The sequence below is a fragment of the Salmo trutta genome, chromosome 5, assembly GCF_901001165.1.
Source record: "Salmo trutta chromosome 5, fSalTru1.1, whole genome shotgun sequence".
NCBI lineage: Eukaryota > Metazoa > Chordata > Actinopteri > Salmoniformes > Salmonidae > Salmo > Salmo trutta.
In genome coordinates this window covers 2,262,459-2,284,530 of record NC_042961.1, presented here as the reverse complement: position 1 = coordinate 2,284,530, position 22,072 = coordinate 2,262,459, and the positions used below count along the sequence as shown (strand labels likewise).

Here is a 22,072-nt window from a genome sequence, read left to right as displayed (position 1 = left end):
CTTGGCACTCAGCATTAAGGGGTGAAGGCCCTGTGATGGACTAGTGTCCTGTCCAGGGGGTGTACTGAGGTGATGGACTAGTGTCCTGTCCAGGGGGTGTACTGAGGTGATGGACTAGTGTCCTGTACAGGGGGTATACTGAGGAGATGGACTAGTGTCCTGTCCAGGGGGTGTACTGAGGTGATGGACTAGTGTCCTGTCCAGGGGGTGTACTGAGGTGATGGACTAGTGTCCTGTCCAGGGGGTGTACTGAGGTGATGGACTAGTGTCCTGTCCAGGGGGTGTACTGAGGTGATGGACTAGTGTCCTGTTCTGGGGGTGTACTGAGGAGATGGACTAGTGTCCTGTCCAGGGGGTATACTGAGGTGATAGACTAGTGTCCTGTCCAGGGGGTGTACTGAGGTGATAGACTAGTGTCCTGTCCAGGGGGTGTACTGAGGTGATGGACTAGTGTCCTGTCCAGGGGGTGTACTGAGGTGATGGACTAGTGTCCTGTCCAGGGGGTGTGCTGAGGTGATAGACTAGTGTCCTGTCCAGGGGGTGTACTTGAACATCAAGCTGCCACACTACAGAAACAGGAGATGTGCTCCAGCTCGTACAAGCCAAGGCTACTTACTTACTGTGGTCAGTCAGTCCATTCCCTCAATGGGCAAACGTCCAGTCATCCAGGACCTCAGCTGCCACGGATGACCCAGTTGTCGTGGGAGTGGCACCGATTGGTCCCAGATTCTCTTGGCAGGCGGGTCCATGTCCTTTCCAGCTGGAACATGGTTTATTTAACCAAGCTAATTTAATACTGAGGAGAAGGATTTCAACCTGCTCAGAAAGATGACAGATAGATGGGGGTTATCTCAAACACAACAACAACCAGCACTACATTGGTAGATCTTAGATCTGAGAATGAGGAAGATTCTGGCAATCACACAGACAGACACAGAGATTGATTGAAAGCCTGAGAAATGTTTGAAATTGTGAAAAGTGTCATTCAACTTTCATACATTCACCTACATTCTGGAAACCATTTTTTAGGTCAGATGCTTGGCAATGGGTACAATGGAACTATTCTGATAGGTTTCCATTTCCGACAAGGTGGTGGCTGTGTGGGAGAATTTGCTGAGTTGAGTTGGCCACGTCTACTGATGTTTAACCTTTTATTAGGTTAGTCTTGTTGAGATTAACATCTCTGTTTCAAGAGAGACCAGGATAGCAGCATCAGCAGTATCAGACGAACTGCCATGACATCAGCCAGAGGAAAATGACATAAATATAATGAACTGCATGTTCCCATGTCTGGAGGCGAACTACGCCATCTAGACTAGCCCACAACAATGCATCTCATCCTTTGTACTCACTGGGTGCCCACTGGTAGATTCCACTGTCTGTGTTGGTTAAAAGGGTCAATTCACCACTTTTTCACCTAATATTTACTATGCTGTCTTCAGCACCATACCAGTGTCTGTCTATTACATAGGCCTATACGTAGGCTAGGCTATGTAACACAAAGATTAGAACATAATATGTATTGAGTGTTGTTCTTGTGAGGTTTGTACTCCGGTCTTCTGACAGTTTGGCTGGTTTGTATTCCGGTCTTCTGACAGTTTGGCTGGTTTGTACTCCGGTCTTCTGACAGTTTGGCTGGTTTGTACTCCGGTCTTCTGACAGTTTGGCTGGTTTGTACTCCGGTCTTCTGACAGTTTGGCTGGTTTGTACTCCGGTCTTCTGACAGTTTGGCTGGTTTGTACTCCGGTCTTCTGACAGTTTGGCTGGTTTGTACTCCGGTTTTCTGACAGTTTGGCTGGTTTGTACTCCGGTCTTCTGACAGTTTGGCTGGTTTGTACTCCGGTCTTCTGACAGTTTGGCTGGTTTGTACTCCGGTCTTCTGACAGTTTGGCTGGTTTGTACTCCGGTCTTCTGACAGTTTGGCTGGTTTGTACTCCGGTCTTCTGACAGTTTGGCTGGTTTGTACTCCGGTCTTCTGACAGTTTGGCTGGTTTGTACTCCGGTCTTCTGACAGTTTGGCTGGTTTGTGTATGCAAGTGTTTGATCTATCTAACTTCCTGACTCATTAAAGGGCGCCCGGGTTCACTTTCTTCTTGTTTCGGATACTCAGGGGGACATCACACAGACAGACACACACATACTCACCAAACTCAAAAAAATCACTTCAAACAGTAAAATGGCTCTTTGGCTAGCTTTTGCTACAGCCTATATCAATGAGCGTTAGCATTCTAGCTAACAACTGCTGCATCCAAAACAGTTATTTTGCAAAGATCACAGCCGAATATAATCTTAGCGACTGTTCAAGCAAGAATCAAAACATTGTAAGCGTCAGTTATTTTGTTTAGCCTAAGATTGATGTTTTTACTATTTCTATGTTGAATGGGTGCAGAGTGCGATGGTTTTCTTACAGCCGCGTGCATCTGTGTGTGATGTCAGTGTGTCGTGTTCTGGAAAATTGTCTATAGCCTGTTGTCCATCTTCTTTTTAAATAGTCAGCCAACGTGTTTTCAGCACTATTATTTCCCTGATTGATCAAAACGTGTTTTCTCATGCTCTCTCTCGTCTCTCTGCAGCAGTCACATAGTGAGCAATATGTTTCAACATCAAATTGCAATAAAATCGCAGTATGGAATTGTATCAACACCTAATTATGATGATAATATGGTATCTTGAGGACCCTCGTTGGCATGGGTTGGGTGAACCCCAACAACACACTGTTGTTGGCGTGTACCGGTCATTAAAAATATTAATGCGAGTAGACTGCTGATTGGCCATCTCATCCTCCTTAGGAGGATGACTGCATTCTATGAGGAAGTAGCAAGCATTTTTTATTTTTTTTATTTTACGGTCTGTTTGAGATACAATTTGTAAGGTGGGTTTTTTTATGTGTTTGTTTGTTTTCTCCAATTTAAGCTTTGGCCACCTGAGTATAGAATGAGTCGACAACATTATTTGGGTATGAGTTAACAGAATATTAACTTTTACAAGTGAGATTTTGACTGGACAGTTAGTTTTTTGTCAACAGATATCTAATAACCTGACCCCGATGGCATCCTGACATGCAGTACTTTCAGGTTTCTCCGTTTTCACCAGTTTGATTCACTCCCTCAGTTGGCTTCCCCTGGTCAGCTAACCGGCAGAAAGAAAAAGGCTTTGAGCTCCCTCTCTACGTTCCCCAGCAACACGCATCCACATACGCACACAGAATACGCACGCTCACCAACACATCAAACGCTCACAGGCAGTCCTCTCCGAAAACAGTATCTCTCCCTATTATCATCCCCCCTCTCACCAGTCTTTTAATCTTTTACATCCGGAACGTCAGCCTGCGGAGGAGGGTCTAACGTCCTGAACGTCAGCCTGCGGAGGAGGGTCTAACGTCCTGAACGTCAGCCTGCGGAGGAGGGTCTAACGTCCTGAACGTCAGCCTGCGGAGGAGGGTCTAACGTCCTGAACGTCAGCCTGCGGAGGAGGGTCTAACGTCCTGAACGTCAGCCTGCGGAGGAGGGTCTAACGTCCTGAACGTCAGCCTGCGGAGGAGGGTCTAACGTCCTGAACGTCAGCCTGCGGAGGAGGGTCTAACGTCCGGAACGTCAGCCTGCGGAGGAGGGTTTTAGAAAGACGGACAAATATCTAGATCTCAAATCAAATTGTATTTGTTACATGCCCAGAATACAGCAGGCCTTAACCAACAATGCAGTTTTAAACCTAAACATGACACTTTTTGCAACAGACTTTTAGGAACACAGACACATAAACGCTGATGACACACTCTTCATAGTGGTAGTGATGTCGATTACCTTGATGTAGGCTTCATGACCAATAACTCGCACTGGTAGGATCATTCGCTAGTGAATTTCCCCATCGTAAAGTTATCAGTGGATTTATAATAGACTAGGCCTATCTGTGGATGGCGCATGTGTACAGTGCAGTAAGAATGTTGTGTTGAAGTGTTCCACAAACAGTCAGCCAAATCCCAGACCTCCCACACAACCCTCAGCTCTCGACCATTATTTTATTTAACCTTTATTTAACTAGGCAAGTCAGTTAAGAACAAATTCTTATTTACAATGACGGTCTTCCAGGGAACAGTGGGTTAACTGCCTTGTTCAGGGGCAGAACGACAGATTTTTACCTTGTCAGCTCGGGGATTCAATCTTGCAACCTTTGGGTATCTGGCCCAACGCTCTAACCACTAGGCTACCTGCTGGTTACTGGCCCAACGTTCTAACCACTAGGCTACCTGCCTCCCCAATGCAGGGGGTCAGACAGCCTTCCTAACCCACAGGTTAGTTTCATAATACAGACGGCCTTCCTGCTCTCCCAGCCAGGCCCCAGACCAGTGCTCCAGAACCTCATCCCAGTCCAGAGTAAAAACATTGTTGATCATCCGTATGGAACATCACAGGAGACACATGTAGCCTACACACATCCCCTCTCCCTGTCCAGAACACGATTTCCCTCCCAAATCCCAGGTAGCCTACACACATCCCCTCTCCCTGTCTAGAACACCATTTCCCTCCCAAATCCCAGGTAGCCTACACACATCCCCTCTCCCTGTCTAGAACACCATTTCCCTCCCAAATCCCAGGTAGCCTACACACATCCCCTCTCCCTGTCCAGAACACGATTTCCCTCCCAAATCCCAGGTGACTGAGATATGATTCCTTCTCTTTCTTCTCCTTCCCTCTCTTTTGATATTTTACACATCCCTGCTCATCGATTAGATGGGTTACACAGGAAGAACGAGGGAGGGAGGGAGGGAGGGAGGTAAAGACGGGGAGTCTGTGAGAGGGAGGGAAAGAGAGACTGTGAGAGCTATCGTTGGTGTCGATCTCCTTTCCCGAGCGTCCCCTCAGATTGATTACCTGGTCATCAGACTTGTAATCTTCAGCGTGTGCAAACCAATCCTCCTCTGATCCCTCCATGCAACCAACACACTCAGGAGTCCAGACCGGACGCAGGGCGTAAGGAGTCCGGACCGGACGCAGGGCGTAAGGAGTCCGGACCGGACGCAGGGCGTAAGGAGTCCGGACCGGACGCAGGGCGTAAGGAGTCCGGACCGGACGCAGGGCGTAAGGAGTCCGGACCGGACGCAGGGCGTAAGGAGTCCGGACCGGACGCAGGGCGTAAGGAGTCCGGACCGGACGCAGGGCGTAAGCAACAACCAACACACTAAGGAGTCCGGACCGGACGCAGGGCGTAAGGAGTCCGGACCGGACGCAGGGCGTAAGGAGTCCGGACCGGACGCAGGGCGTAAGCAACAACCAACACACTCAGGAGTCCGGACCGGACGCAGGGCGTAAGCAACAACCAACACACTCAGGAGTCCGGACCGGACGCAGGGCGTAAGGAGTCCAGACCGGACGCAGGGCGTAAGCAACAACCAATACACTCAGGAGTCCAGACCAGACGCAGGGCGTAAGGAGTCCGGACCGGACGCAGGGCGTAAGCAACAACCAACACACTCAGGAGTCCGGACCGGACGCAGGGCGTAAGGAGTCCGGACCGGACGCAGGGCGTAAGGAGTCCGGACCGGACGCAGGGCGTAAGGAGTCCGGACCGGACGCAGGGCGTAAGGAGTCCGGACCGGACGCAGGGCGTAAGCAACAACCAACACACTAAGGAGTCCGGACCGGACGCAGGGCGTAAGGAGTCCGGACCGGACGCAGGGCGTAAGGAGTCCGGACCGGACGCAGGGCGTAAGCAACAACCAACACACTCAGGAGTCCGGACCGGACGCAGGGCGTAAGGAGTCCAGACCGGACGCAGGGCGTAAGCAACAACCAACACACTCAGGAGTCCAGACCGGACGCAGGGCGTAAGCAACAACCAACACACTCAGGAGTCCGGACCGGACGCAGGGCGTAAGCAGTCCGGACCGGACGCAGGGCGTAAGCAACAACCAATACCCTCAGGAGTCAGGCCCGAACGCAGGGCGTAAGCAACAGCCACGCGCACACCTATTTATTTGCATTGCATTAGTGAACTCTCATTTCACTTGCGACGCATAGTTTCTTTTTTGGGGGGTTCAACCCAGTGTTCCCTGGTAGGCTGTCATTGTAAATAAGAATTTGTTCTTAACTAACTTGCCTAGTTAAATAAAAAAAATCCCTAAATTTTTTTGGGGAAATATTTAAAATATCGATTTTTTTTTTTGGTGTATTTCACAAGAGTTCTGAACCTTTCTATTCTCATAGATTCTACATATTGTAAATTAAAGAAACATTTTTGCTAAGAGTATTATTATTATATTGATCAATGACTGACTTTTTAAATCACCCAGCAGTGCTATTTGCAGAGTTGGCTCTAGTTAAATGTTGCAATTCTTCAGCCATTCCTGAACCTGTGACCAAAAACAAGCTACATATGGGCCGCACCAAAACAATGATTCTGTCTCTTCGCAGCAAAATATGCAGAGCTGGGATGGTTATTTATTTATATATATATATATATATATATATATATATATATATATATATATATATATATATATATATATATATTGGTTGCAATGATTGAAATGGAAAAACGTATGTTTTGAATCCAGTGTCATTTTGTGTATCAGTTCATAAACCATGTGCCATGGAATCGGTACATTGAAAATCTCTTCCCAACTATTTTGCAATCAACTGGTATACTTTTTTATTTATCACAATTTCCTTTAGCCATTTTTGTTTTTTAATGCAGGGCCAACAGATAAGTTCCTTACTTACTCCCCCTTCCGCTTGCCTCTTCCATTTGTGCGGTAATGCTGCAATTAGTTGGTTGAGTAGAGCCTCCACCAGTCCTATTTATGATATCATTTCCAAAGATTAGACAACAACAAAAAAATATTTTTTTTTTTACATTTTTCAAAAATATAGTTTTTTTTTTAATCAATTAGTATATTTGAGTTTAACCATAATATTTGTTCTGTCTTTTCTGGTGGATTAAACTGAAATTGCGACCAGCTGTCAATGGTTTGTTTTAAAAATAGCGATATTTATTTGAGATCGTTTAATTTTTTAATAACCGAAAGTGAGAGGTTATTCTGAATCTGAATAAAGGGAAAAAGGCCATTAAAAAATATATATATATATTTCACCTTTATTTAATTCTTGAACATGGGGTGAGACATTCTTACTAATCTGCTGGAGAACCAGTTCGGATTTAAGTATAACTTTTGTATGACTGAAGCCTTTAGTGAGAGGTCTAATGCTTTAATATTTAATCATTTCTGCCCTCCAAATTCATATTCAGTATATAAATAGGCCCGTTTTAATTTTGTTTGGCTTGCCGTTCCAAATAAAATTGAATATTTCTGCAAATAGGTAAACTGGGATATGACTAAAGAGTTAATCAGGGTGATTTTTTTTCACGAATAGACAGGTATTTTCCTTTCCACGGCAGAAAGAGCTTCTATTTTTGCTGACTTTCTATTAAAATGTATTGTAGTGAGCCTCTGACTGTAGGCCTAGAGCCGCTTTGATTGGCTAACAAAAACAAGCTACATGTATGAAGGCGCCTGTCTTTTTATGGGGTGCATGTCATAAAAACCACTTTTAAAAGTAGTTTTATTAAATTAAGAATTTGAAATGTCATGGTATATCCTTGTATGCAGCAATGTAACACCTCAACTCCCAGTTTAAGTGACGTCATCATCGCAGTTCTCACAAGCTTCTCTATCAACAGCCAGTCCAGTGTGCATTCTGAACACTGAAGTGTGGTTGAAGAATAGCACACCTTTCCCTCTCATTGAACTGTTGAAGGACGGGACTCAACCTGCGTGCCAAACAGGACACAGGCTAATTGTTGGTGTTGTTTTTAGGGGGGGGGGGACTGCCTGGCTGCACAAAGGCACCGTTGTCTGAGGAAGTGAGGTCACTGTGAAAGCCCTGGGTTGTATTCATTAGGGGAAACGGTAGCAAAACCTCTTGCAACTTGAAACTTTAAGCACCCCTTGTTTTTCTGCCGAGCGCATTTGGGGGTGTTTGGTGACCGCTTGTGGGAGTATAAACCTATCCTAAGGGGATACACAGAGACACAGCAGCAACCGTTTCAACCCCAGACCACATAGCGAACACACACACACACACACACACACACCACACGTGTGGGTGTAGTTATCCTTTAATGCAGGGGGCACTAGCCAGAGACCGTTGTTTGGTTAGCGGTGTTTTTGTAGCCCTCATGAGATTGCAGAGTTTTCTAAGCAAATGGCCACTGGATTGATGCAAATAATCATGGTATCATTCTGCCAGGTAGGCATAAGCTGCTTTGTAGTTAGCTTTAAATTGAGAGAGTTTTGGGGAAAGCCTTTCCATCTACCAGCAGATGGTTATCATTAGCATCATCGCTAACGGCTACACTAAGTGTAGACTAGACATAACAACACCACAACACAGATGGGCATTCCTGAGCCCTTTCAGAAAGATGCAGGAAAATACTAATCACTGGTGCATTTTCTTCATGTCTTGTGAGTCACATGGGCAATTTTTAAGGAATGTTCTAGTAAGTTCAATACATTTTTGGAGTATTGTTTAATTCAGGTTTAATGTCTGGATTCCATGCTTGGTGCAACGCAGATCGTTTTTCTAGGGCCCTATATGTGTGTGTGTCTTAAAGGGTGTGTGGTGGTGTAACTGTCAGTGACTTCCTGTTCAGTGTAAGGTGAGACCTGAGAGATCAGGTGACTTCCTGATGTTGTGAGCTGTGTTGTCCACGTGTGACTGACCTCGCGCTATCTATCTATCTATCTATCTATCTATCTATCTATCTATAGGGTTGCGGCGGCGGCAACCAACAGGCACATGCAGGATGAGGAGGCGGAGCTGAGGCTCAGCTGACCCCGCCCCTTTAGTGTGACCTCCCGCCTACCCTCACCCCTCCTCGCCCATCCAGCCAGCCGGGCCCATGTTCTCTCCAGAGCAGGAAAATATCTCCCCCTCCTCCACCTCTTCCTCCAAAGTGCCAGTGAAATATGGAGAGCTCATGGTGCTGGGGTAAGGAGCCAACCACATTACAACACTTCACCACTTAGTTACTAAGTCAGATCCTTATGGCTGTTCCTCTATGGTGATGATACTAAGTCAGATCCTTATGGCTGTTCCTCTATGGTGATGATACTAAGTCAGATCCTTATGGCTGTTCCTCTATGTTGATGATACTAACTCAGATCCTTATGGCTGTTCCTCTATGGTGATGTTACTAACTCAGATCCTTATGGCTGTTCCTCTATGGTGATGTTACTAACTCAGATCCTTATGGCTGTTCCTCTATGGTGATGATACTAACTCAGATCCTTATGGCTGTTCCTCTATGGTGATGTTACTAACTCAGATCCTTATGGCTGTTCCTCTATGTTGATGATACTAACTCAGATACTTATGGCTGTTCCTCTACATTGGTCTCCAGGCTGTCAGGTAGATGATTATAACAGTAGTGTTGGTCCTGGTCTCCAGGCTGTCAGGTAGATGATTATAACAGTAGTGTTGGTCCTGGTCTCCAGGCTGTCAGGTAGATGATTATAACAGTAGTGTTGGTCCTGGTCTCCAGACTGTCAGGTAGATGATTATAACAGTAGTGTTGGTCCTGGTCGCCAGACTGTCAGGTAGATGATTATAACAGTAGTGTTGGTCTCCAGACTGTCAGGTAGATGATTATAACAGTAGTGTTGGTCCTGGTCTCCAGGCTGTCAGGTAGGTGATTATAACAGTAGTGTTGGTCCTGGTCTCCAGGCTGTCAGGTAGGTGATTATAACAGTAGTGTTGGTCTCCAGACTGTCAGGTAGATGATTATAACAGTAGTGTTGGTCTATCAGTGATGAGTGAGCTATCAGCAGAGCTGGAACACACAGAGACACACAGCATAAACCTAACTTTAAACCTAGCCTTTGTCCTCATGTGGACATGGGAAATACTTTAGGGGTTTTCCAGTACCCACAAGGACAGTAATACAAGCCCACACACACACACACACACACACACACACACACACACACACACACACACACACACACACAATGACAGGCATGTCTGTGAACTCACAGCAACTCTCCCTGCCTGCTCTTGGAACACTTGCTTCCCAAATGGCATCCTATCCCTTTGTTTATCTCTCCCTCTCTCTCTCCCTCTCTCTCTCCCTCTCTCTCTCCCTCTCTCTCTCCCTCTCTCTCTCCCTCTCTCTCTCCCTCCCTCTCTCTCTCTTTAGGTACAATGGCTCTCTACCCAACGGTGATCGAGGCAGGAGGAAAAGCCATTTCAGTCTGTCTAGGAGGCCCAAGGCTAATGGTGTCAGACCCAGCACAGTGCACGCTGCCTGCACCGCACAGGCAGCCAAGGTAACACACACCTACACACACACACACACACACCCCTACCAGTCTCTCTTGTCATGATTTGTGTTTTGTGTTATATTTGTATTTTTAATCCCAGCACCTGTCCCTGCAGGAGGCATTTTGCCCTTTGGTAGGCCGTCGTTGTATATAAGATTTTTTTCTTAACTGACTTGTCTAGTTAAATAAAGGTAAAAAAAACTATTGGAATTCAATTAAAAACCTACACACACACACACACACACACACAACCCCATAACACTCCTGCCTTGGTTAACAGTGTGAGTATGTGAACCATGCCTTTATGAACACACGGAACACACTGGCTGTTTATGGGAGAGTTAAGTGTGAACTGTCCAATGAAGGGCAGCAAACAGATGTCCTACAAAGTGTGTCCTTGGAAACACATGTCTGTTTCCATCCTGTTTATTAACTCTTTAAACAGGCCTGTTAAACCACAAGGCTGGCATTATTGGGGAGGATTTGGATTAGTGATTGAGGTGTGTGTGGGAGGGAGGGAGGGAGGGAGGGGGAAACGTCTAGAACGCTACTTAGCAGATAGAAATATAACAAAAAGAGCTGAGGACAGAACCTTGTCTGTTCAACATTTCTATACTGAACGTTCCTCTTTTCTCCATTCCTCCCATGTCTCCGTCCTCCCTCCCCTGTCTCCGTCCTCCCTCCCTCCCCTGTCTCCGTCCTCCCTCCCTCCCTCCCCTGTCTCCGTCCTCCCTCCCTCCACTGTCTCCGTCCTCCCTCCCTCCCCTGTCTCCGTCCTCCCTCCCCCCCTGTCTCCGTCCTCCCTCCCTCCCCTGTCTCCGTCTTCCGTCCTCCCTCCCCTCTGTCCCTCCCTCCCCTCCCTCCCTCTCCTCTCCAGGCTATCAGCAACAAGGACCAACACAGCATCTCCTACACGTTATCCAGAGGTCAGACGGTGGTGGTGGAGTATACTCATGATAACAACACAGACATGTTCCAGGTAACTACAAGCTCATAGTGCCGTGCGCTCACCTTCCCTGTTCCCTCCCTTGGTAGTGCTTCTCTTGTCCGTGCCGTGTGCTCGCCGTGCCGTGTGCTCGCCGTGCCGTGTGCTCGCCGTGCCGTGTGCTCGCCGTGCCATGTGCTCGCCGTGCTGTCAGACTCTGGCGCTGCAGTCAAGTTTTAAATATGCTAAACCATAGTTTGTGACATCACCATGTCGCCACCATCAACGATGGCTGTCACACATCGATAGACCATACAATCTTAGTCACCCAACACTAATGTAGTGCACTTCTTTTGCCCAGGGCCCAAAGAGCTCTGTAGTGCACCCTATTCCTTAAGTAGTGCACTTCTTTTAACCAGGGCCCATAGGACTATTAGGGTGCCATTTGGGACCTATACATATTGTTATATTTATGTGAATGTATTGGCTTGTTTGTACTTTGGATAGTGTTGTGTGTTTACTAGTTCCAGTATGAAGATAGTATTGTCTGAGTCAGAATGGCCCATAGGGCAGGAGCCTGTTTCTGTGAGGCAGTCTAAAGTACCAGTAAACCCCCTTGATAAGACCTTATAATGTGGATAAATAACATATTACCTGTTTTGAATGGAATTAGCTTTAAATCTACCTGTGCAGTCAATGTCTCTAAACACATTTACCCCTCTGTCTTTCTCTCTCCCCATTTCTCTCCCTCTCTGTCTCCCACATAAAGTCAAGCTACTTGTAACATATTGTCTCTTCTCTCCCACCGTTCCCCTCCCTCCTCCTGTCAGATTGGTCGTTCCACAGAGAGCCCTATAGACTTTGTGGTAACCGACACGGTGGCAGGCAGCCAGAGTAACTCAGACACCCAGTCAGTCCAGAGCACCATCTCTCGCTTCGCCTGCCGTGTCTTGTGTCAGAGGACGCCCCCCTACACCGCACGCATCTACGCTGCCGGCTTCGACAGCTCCAAGAACATCTTCCTAGGGGTGAGTGGGGGGAGGGGTGGGGTGGTGTGGGACGGGGGGAGGGGTGGTGTGGGACGGGGGGGGGAGGTGTGGGACGGGGGGGGTGTGTGCCACTAAAATGAAAATGGGGGGGATTTTCACCTCCCTCTTTGATTTGTTAAACTATTCAGAAAGGTACATACCACACAGTACAGTAAATCATGACACCATAAAGACAATGAACAACTTACTTTCTATTCCCCCGCCAGGAGAAGGCCGCTAAATGGAAGACGTGTGACGGTCAGATGGACGGACTGACCACCAACGGCGTGCTGGTGATGCACCCTCGCCACGGCTTCACAGAGGACTCCAAACCGGGCGTCTGGAGAGAGATCTCCGTCTGCGGAAACGTCTTCACCCTCCGAGAGACCCGCTCCGCTCAGCAGCGGGGCAAGATGGTGAGACACACACACACACACACACACACACACACACACAGGGCAAGATGGTGAGAGAGACACACACACACACACACACACAGGGCAAGATGGTGAGACACACACACACACACACACACACACACACACACACACAGGGCAAGATGGTGAGACACTCACACACACACACAGGGCAAGATGGTGAGAGAGACACACACACACACACACACACACACACACACACACACAGGGCAAGATGGTGAGACACACACACACACACACAGGGCAAGATGGTGAGAGACACACACACACAGGGCAAGATGGTGAGAGACACACACACACAGGGCAAGATGGTGAGAGACACACACACACACAGGGCAAGATGGTGAGAGACACACACACACAGGGCAAGATGGTGAGAGACACATACACACAGGGCAAGATGGTGAGAGACACACACACGGCAAGATGGTGAAAGAGGGGAGGGAGAGAGTGAGGGGGAGGGAGGAGAGAGGTAATGTGAAAACACATTCTACTATAAAGGGAGAGGGAGGGAGATGATTCCACAAGTAGTTTTTATTTCACTACTCGTTAGCAATTCCAAATGGCAGCGCAGGTCTTTATCAAGCATCATCCCACCTCCCCTCTTCCTCCTCTCATCCCTCTCCTCCTCCTCTCCTTCTCTCATCCCTCCCCTCTTTCTCCTCCTCTCATCCCTCTCCTCCTCTCCTCCTTCTCTCATCCCTCTCCTCCTCCTCTCCTCTCATCCCTCCCCTCTTTCTCCTCCTTCTCTCATCCCTCTCCTCCTCCTCCTTCTCTCATCCCTCTCCTCCTCTCCTCCTCTCCTCTCATCCCTCTCCTCCTCCTCTCCTTCTCTCATCCCTCTCCTCCTCCTCCTCTCCTCTCATCCCTCTCCTCCTCCTCCTCTCCTCTCATCCCTCTCCTCCTCCTCCTCTCCTCTCATCCCTCTCCTCCTCCTCCTCTCCTCTCATCCCTCTCCTCCTCCTCCTCTCCTCTCATCCCTCTCCTCCTCCTCCTCCTCGCTTCCTCTCATCCCTCTCCTCCTCCTCTCCTCTCATCCCTCTCCTCCTCCTCGCTTCCTCTCATCCCTCTCCTCCTCCTCTCCTCTCATCCCTCTCCTCCTCCTCTCCTTCTCTCATCCCTCTCCTCCTTCTCTCATCCCTCTCCTCATGTCTCCCGGTGCAGCAACAAATGAACGAGTATGTTATGTGGAGCTTTTAACCTCTCTTGGTCAGGTGGGACGCTAGCGTCAAATTCAAAACAAAAGGCTTTACGGCGAAAGCATAAAGTTAGATTATGTTAGGACAGGTACAACACAAGAAAAACCACACAGCCATGTTCCAAGCAGGAGAGGGGTCACAAATACCAGAAATTCAGCTAAAATGAAGCACTAACCTTTGACGATCTTCATCAGATGACACTCCTAGGACTCAATGTTACACAATACATGTATGTTTTGTTCGATAAAGTTCATATTTATATCCAAAAACAGCATTTTACATTGGCGCGTGATGTTCAGAAAATATTTTGCCTCCAAAACTGCCGGTGAATCAGCACACAACAACGTTGATAAAATATTAAACTGTTATTCAAAGAATTATAGATAACCATCTCCTTTATGCAACCGCTGTGACAGATTTCAAAAAAGCTTCACGGGGAAAGCACACTTTGCAATAATCTGAGTACGGCGCTCAGAAACATACACCAGGCAATACAGATACAGAAAAATGTAGCTCCGGTCTTTTAGTTTTGAATGGTTTGGGTTAGAGACAAGCAGTTTTCTGCATTGTAAAGGTCCAACCACGGAGACACAGCCATTCTCTGTGTGTTTCTATAGCAGGGGCTCTGGTATAGCTAAGCCCAGAGCCATACAGTACCAGGGGCTCTGGTATAGCTAAGCCCAGAGCCATACAGTACCAGGGGCTCTGGTATAGCTAAGCCCAGAGCCATACAGTACCAGGTGCTCTGGTATAGCTAAGCCCAGAGCCATACAGTACCAGAGGCTCTGGTATAGCTAAGCCCAGAGCCATACAGTACCAGGGGTTCTGGTATAGCTAAGCCCAGAGCCATACAGTACCAGGGGCTCTGGTATAGCTAAGCCCAGAGCCATACAGTACCAGACCCTCTGGTATAGCTAAGCCCAGAGCCATACAGTACCAGGGGTTCTGGTATAGCTAAGCCCAGAGCCATACAGTACCAGGGGCTCTGGTATAGCTAAGCCCAGAGCCATACAGTACCAGGGGCTCTGGTATAGCTAAGCCCAGAGCCATTCAGTACCAGGGGCTCTGGTATAGCTAAGCCCAGAGCCATTCAGTACCAGGGGCTCTGGTATAGCTAAGCCCAGAGCCATTCAGTACCAGGGGCTCTGGTATAGCTAAGCCAAGAGCCATACAGTACCAGGGGTTCTGGTATAGCTAAGCCCAGAGCCATACAGTACCAGAGGCTCTGGTATAGCTAAGCCCAGAGCCATACAGTACCAGAGGCTCTGGTATAGCTAAGCCCAGAGCCATACAGTACCAGAGGCTCTGGTATAGCTAAGCCCAGAGCCATACAGTACCAGAGGCTCTGGTATAGCTAAGCCCAGAGCCATACAGTACCAGGGGTTCTGGTATAGCTAAGCCCAGAGCCATACAGTACCAGGGGTTCTGGTATAGCTAAGCCCAGAGCCATACAGTACCAGAACCTCTGGTATAGCTAAGCCCAGAGCCATACAGTACCAGAGGCTCTGGTATAGCTAAGCCCAGAGCCATACAGTACCAGAGGCTCTGGTATAGCTAAGCCCAGAGCCATATATTTAAGAAATAAATGACTTTTGCTTGGATGCTCACCTCTCAAATGTAACATTAGCTTGAGAACACTGGACTTAAAACAACCACACAGATATAACCAAGTAACGTTTAATGTTTTACCTGACCTCCACTAGTGCTCCCAAGTCAAAAGTCCACTGGTCACGTTAATAAGTGAGTATTTAAAAAAATCATGTTTCACAGCACCTGAGAGTTCCTCAAGGCCTCGGCACACCGGTGGGAACCAGGCATCTACAGAATGCCACAGGAAAATGACCTCCTGTATAAAGTAGTGTAGTCACCCACCTTCCCTGTTCCCTCCTGTATAAAGTAGTGTAGTCACTCACCTTCCCTGTTCCCTCCTGTATAAAGTAGTGTTGTCACTCACCTTCGCTGTTCCCTCCTGTATAAAGTAGTGTAGTCCCTCACCTTCCCTGAGCCCTCCTGTATAAAGTAGTGTAGTCACTCACCTTCCCTGTTCCGTCCTGTATAAAGTAGTGTTGTCACTCACCTTCGCTGTTCCCTCCTGTATAAAGTAGTGTAGTCCCTCACCTTCCCTGAGCCCTCCTGTATAAAGTAGTGTACTCCCTCACCTTCCCTGAGCCCTCCTGTATAAAGTAGTGTACTCCCTCACCTTCCCTCTACCCTCCTGTATAAAGTAGTGCAGTCACCCACCTTCCCTGTTCCCTCCTGTATAAAGTAGTGCAGTCACCCACCTTCCCTGAGCCCTCCTGTAGAAAGTAGTGTAGTCACCCACCTTCCCTGTGCCCTCCTGTAGAAAGTAGTGTAGTCACCCACCTTCCCTGAGCCCTCCTGTAGAAAGTAGTGCAGTCACCCACCTTCCCTGTACCCTCCTGTATAAAGTAGTGTAGTCACCCACCTTCCCTGTTCCCTCCTGTATAATGTAATGCAGTCACCCACCTTCCCTGAGCCCTCCTGTATAAAGTAGTGTAGTCACTCACCTTCCCTGTACCCTCCTGTATAAAGTAGTGTAGTCACCCACCTTCCCTGAGCCCTCCTGTAGAAAGTAGTGCAGTCACCTACCTTCCCTGAACCCCTCCTGTATAAAGTAGTGCAGTCACCCACCTTCCCTGAGCCCTCCTGTATAAAGTAGTGCAGTCACCCACCTTCCCTGAGCCCTCCTGTATAAAGTAGTGCAGTCACCCACCTTCCCTGAGCCCTCCTGTATAATGTAATGCAGTCACCCACCTTCCCTGAGCCCTCCTGTATAAAGTAGTGCAGTCACCTTCCCTGTCCCCTCCTGTATAAAGTAGTGTAGTCACTCACCTCCCCTGTTCCCTCCTGTATAAAGTAGTGTTGTCACTCACCTTCGCTGCTCCCTCCTGTATAAAGTAGTGTAGTCCCTCACCTTCCCTGAGCCCTCCTGTATAAAGTAGTGTAGTCCCTCACCTTCCCTGAGCCCTTCTGTATAAAGTAGTGTAGTCCCTCACCTTCCCTGAGCCCTCCTGTATAAAGTAGTGTAGTCACTCACCTTCCCTGTTCCCTCCTGTATAAAGTAGTGTAGTCCCTCACCTTCCCTGAGCCCTCCTGTATAAAGTAGTGTAGTCCCTCACCTTCCCTGTCCCCTCCTGTATAAAGTAGTGCAGTCACCTTCCCTGTCCCCTCCTGTATAAAGTAGTGTAGTCCCTCACCTTCCCTGAGCCCTCCTGTATAAAGTAGTGTACTCCCTCACCTTCCCTCTACCCTCCTGTATAAAGTAGTGCAGTCACCCACCTTCCCTGAGCCCTCCTGTAGAAAGTAGTGCAGTCACCCACCTTCCCTGAGCCCTCCTGTATAATGTAATGCAGTCACCCACCTTCCCTGAGCCCTCCTGTATAAAGTAGTGCAGTCACCTACCTTCCCTGAACCCCTCCTGTATAAAGTAGTGTAGTCACCCACCTTCCCTGAGCCCTCCTGTATAAAGTAGTGCAGTCACCCACCTTCCCTGAACCCCTCCTGTATAAAGTAGTGCAGTCACCTACCTTCCCTGAGCCCTCCTGTATAAAGTAGTGCAGTCACCCACCTTCCCTGAGCCCTCCTGTATAAAGTAGTGCAGTCACTCACCTTCCCTGAGCCCTCCTGTATAAAGTAGTGCAGTCACCCACCTTCCCTGTACCCTCCTGTATAAAGTAGTGCAGTCACCCACCTTCCCTGAGCCCTCCTGTATAATGTAGTGCAGTCACTCACCTTCCCTGAGCCCTCCTGTATAAAGTAGTGTAGTCACTCACCTTCCCTGTTCCCTCCTGTATAAAGTAGTGCAGTCACCCACCTTCCCTGAGCCCTCCTGTATAATGTAATGCAGTCACTCACCTTCCCTGAGCCCTCCTGTATAAAGTAGTGTAGTCACCCACCTTCCCTGTACCCTCCTGTATAAAGTAGTGCAGTCACCTACCTTCCCTGATCCCTCCTGTATAAAGTAGTGCAGTCACCTACCTTCCCTGTACCCTCCTGTATAAAGTAGTGCAGTCACCTACCTTCCCTGTTCCCTCCTGTATAAAGTAGTGCAGTCACCTACCTTCCCTGTCCCCTCCTGTATAAAGGAGTGCAGTCACATGAATTAAATGAACCTCCACACAGCTGCAGGGTCCAGTAATGTCATGGGGAAGAAGAACAATACCACACTTCATCATTTATCCTGAATTTAAAGGGGCAATAAACCAAGTGTTACCCGTTACTCCAACTAAAGAAGCCTGGTAAAGCCTTAGCAAGACCCTTTTAGTGGTCAAAACATTTATTTAAGGAAAAAGCTAAATTTAGGACAAGAACATGTTTAGGCCTTTGTCTTCTCCTTGACATGTCTTAGGTTTAGTGTGAATGTCAGGGATTTCAGCCTGTAGCCTATGGCAGTATACCCAGCCTGTAGTTGATTTGAGCCTGTAGCCTATGGCAGTATACCCAGCCTGTAGTTGATTTGAGCCTGTAGCCTATGGCAGTATACCCAGCCTGTAGTTGATTTGAGCCTGTAGCCTATGGCAGTATACCCAGCCTGTAGTTGATTTGAGCCTGTAGCCTATGGCAGTATACCCAGCCTGTAGTTGATTTGAGGCTGTAGCCTATGGCAGTATACCCAGCCTGTAGTTGATTTGAGCCTGTAGCCTATGGCAGTATACCCAGCCTGTAGTTGATTTGAGGCTGTAGCCTATGGCACTATACCCAGCCTGTAGTTAATTTGAGCCTGTAGCCTATGGCATTATACCCAGCCTGTAGTTAATTTGAGCCTGTAGCCTATGGCAGTATACCCAGCCTGTAGTTGATTTGAGCCTGTAGCCTATGGCAGTATACCCAGCCTGTAGTTGATTTGAGCCTGTAGCCTATGGCAGTATACCCAGCCTGTAGTTGATTTGAGCCTGTAGCCTATGGCAGTATACCCAGCCTGTAGTTGATTTGAGCCTGTAGCCTATGGCAGTATACCCAGCCTGTAGTTGATTTGAGCCAGTAGCCTATGGCAGTATACCCAGCCTGTAGTTGATTTGAGCCTGTAGCCTATGGCATTATACCCAGCCTGTAGTTAATTTGAGCCTGTAGCCTATGGCAGTATACCCAGCCTGTAGTTGATTTGAGCCTGTAGCCTATGGCAGTATACCCAGCCTGTAGTTGATTTGAGCCTGTAGCCTATGGCACTATACCCAGCCTGTAGTTGATTTGAGCCTGTAGCCTATGGCAGTATACCCAGCCTGTAGTTGATTTGAGGCTGTAGCCTATGGCAGTATACCCAGCCTGTAGTTGATTTGAGCCTGTAGCCTATGGCACTATACCCAGCCTGTAGTTGATTTGAGGCTGTAGCCTATGGCAGTATACCCAGCCTGTAGCCTATGGCACTATACCCAGCCTGTAGTTGATTTGAGCCTGTAGCCTATGGCAGTTTACCCAGCCTGTAGTTGATTTGAGCCTGTAGCCTATGGCAGTATACCCAGCCTGTAGTTGATTTGAGCCTGTAGCCTATGGCACTATACCCAGCCTGTAGCCTATGGCAGTATACCCAGCCTGTAGTTGATTTGAGCCTGTAGCCTATGGCAGTATACCCAGCCTGTAGTTGATTTGAGCCTGTAGCCTATGGCAGTATACCCAGCCTGTAGTTGATTTGAGCCTGTAGCCTATGGCAGTATACCCAGCCTGTAGTTAATTTGAGCCTGTAGCCTATGGCAGTATACCCAGCCTGTAGTTGATTTCAGCCTGTAGCCTATGGCAGTATACCCAGCCTGTAGTTGATTTGAGCCTGTAGCCTATGGCAGTATACCCAGCCTGTAGTTGATTTGAGCCTGTAGCCTATGGCAGTATACCCAGCCTGTAGTTGATTTGAGCCTGTAGCCTATGGCAGTATACCCAGCCTGTAGTTGATTTGAGCCTGTAGCCTATGGCAGTATACCCAGCCTGTAGTTGATTTGAGGCTGTAGCCTATGGCAGTATACCCAGCCTGTAGTTGATTTGAGCCTGTAGCCTATGGCAGTATACCCAGCCTGTAGTTGATTTGAGGCTGTAGCCTATGGCACTATACCCAGCCTGTAGTTAATTTGAGCCTGTAGCCTATGGCATTATACCCAGCCTGTAGTTAATTTGAGCCTGTAGCCTATGGCAGTATACCCAGCCTGTAGTTGATTTGAGCCTGTAGCCTATGGCAGTATACCCAGCCTGTAGTTGATTTGAGCCTGTAGCCTATGGCAGTATACCCAGCCTGTAGTTGATTTGAGCCTGTAGCCTATGGCAGTATACCCAGCCTGTAGTTGATTTGAGCCTGTAGCCTATGGCATTATACCCAGCCTGTAGTTAATTTGAGCCTGTAGCCTATGGCAGTATACCCAGCCTGTAGTTGATTTGAGCCTGTAGCCTATGGCAGTATACCCAGCCTGTAGTTGATTTGAGCCTGTAGCCTATGGCACTATACCCAGCCTGTAGTTGATTTGAGCCTGTAGCCTATGGCAGTATACCCAGCCTGTAGTTGATTTGAGGCTGTAGCCTATGGCAGTATACCCAGCCTGTAGTTGATTTGAGCCTGTAGCCTATGGCACTATACCCAGCCTGTAGTTGATTTGAGGCTGTAGCCTATGGCAGTATACCCAGCCTGTAGCCTATGGCACTATACCCAGCCTGTAGTTGATTTGAGCCTGTAGCCTATGGCAGTTTACCCAGCCTGTAGTTGATTTGAGCCTGTAGCCTATGGCAGTATACCCAGCCTGTAGTTGATTTGAGCCTGTAGCCTATGGCACTATACCCAGCCTGTAGCCTATGGCAGTATACCCAGCCTGTAGTTGATTTGAGCCTGTAGCCTATGGCAGTATACCCAGCCTGTAGTTGATTTGAGCCTGTAGCCTATGGCAGTATACCCAGCCTGTAGTTGATTTGAGCCTGTAGCCTATGGCAGTATACCCAGCCTGTAGTTAATTTGAGCCTGTAGCCTATGGCAGTATACCCAGCCTGTAGTTGATTTCAGCCTGTAGCCTATGGCAGTATACCCAGCCTGTAGTTGATTTCAGCCTGTAGCCTATGGCAGTATACCCAGCCTGTAGTTGATTTGAGACTGTAGCCTATGGCAGTATACCCAGCCTGTAGTTGATTTGAGCCTGTAGCCTATGGCAGTATACCCAGCCTGTAGTTGATTTGAGCCTGTAGCCTATGGCAGTATACCCAGCCTGTAGTTGATTTGAGCCTGTAGCCTATGGCAGTATACCCAGCCTGTAGTTGATTTGAGCCTGTAGCCTATGGCAGTATACCCAGCCTGTAGTTGATTTGAGCCTGTAGCCTATGGCAGTATACCCAGCCTGTAGTTGATTTGAGGCTGTAGCCTATGGCAGTATACCCAGCCTGTAGTTGATTTGAGGCTGTAGCCTATGGCAGTATACCCAGCCTGTAGCTGTACATTTTAGATAGTGATATATGACAGTGTGTGTGTCGGTCAGTAGAGGACTCTCCACCAGGCAGGTGACTGGGGGAAACAGAAGCAGTCAACACAGCAGCATAGTGTCCTACAGTATGCCCTTCACACACACCCTACCCCCCACACACCCTACCCTACCCTACCCTACCCCCCCACCCCACACACACCCTACCCCCCCCACACACACACACCCTACCCCCCCACCCCACACACCCTACACACACACACACACACACACACACACACACACACACACACACACACACACACCCTACCCCCCACACACACACACACACCCTACCCTACACACCCTACCCCCCCCCACACACACACACACACACACACACACACACACACACACACACTACCCCAAACCCCCCACACACACACCCTCCCCCTCACACAGACACACCCTCCCCTACACACACACATGCACAAACCATCCATACAAACACACAGATATGCGCATGCAGACATGTTCACACACCCCACCAGAACCCAGAGCCAGTAGGCCTGTTTGTCCTTCCCCAGTTTGAGTGTTCAGGGTTGAAGTCATTGTAATTAAGGATAGACCCATAGAACACACACTCACACACTCCCCAGGGCCTGGAGTCCTTACAGTGTGTGTTGATAAAAACCTTGATTTATAATGAGAGTGTGACATGATTTTGTGTGTGACGTGTGTGTGTGTGTGTGTGTGTGTGTGTGTGTGTGAGACAGGGTGTGTGTG

At 48.2% G+C, this 22,072-nt stretch overlaps 1 protein-coding gene across 3 annotated transcripts in view; it reads left to right on the top strand.

Annotated features, from left to right (window-relative positions):
* The window catches only part of LOC115193511 (E3 ubiquitin-protein ligase pellino homolog 1), a 39,559-nt gene that overhangs the window by 10,598 nt on the left and 6,889 nt on the right, over positions 1 to 22,072 (top strand). For all 3 annotated transcript variants that reach the window (XM_029752201.1, XM_029752200.1, XM_029752199.1), the window contains exons 2-6: positions 8,765 to 8,984; positions 10,192 to 10,321; positions 11,193 to 11,294; positions 12,071 to 12,268; positions 12,496 to 12,684. In XM_029752201.1, the coding sequence (XP_029608061.1) occupies positions 8,896 to 8,984; positions 10,192 to 10,321; positions 11,193 to 11,294; positions 12,071 to 12,268; positions 12,496 to 12,684 (708 nt within the window). In that variant the 5' untranslated portion in view covers positions 8,765 to 8,895. The remainder of the gene's footprint in view (positions 1 to 8,764; positions 8,985 to 10,191; positions 10,322 to 11,192; positions 11,295 to 12,070; positions 12,269 to 12,495; positions 12,685 to 22,072) is intronic.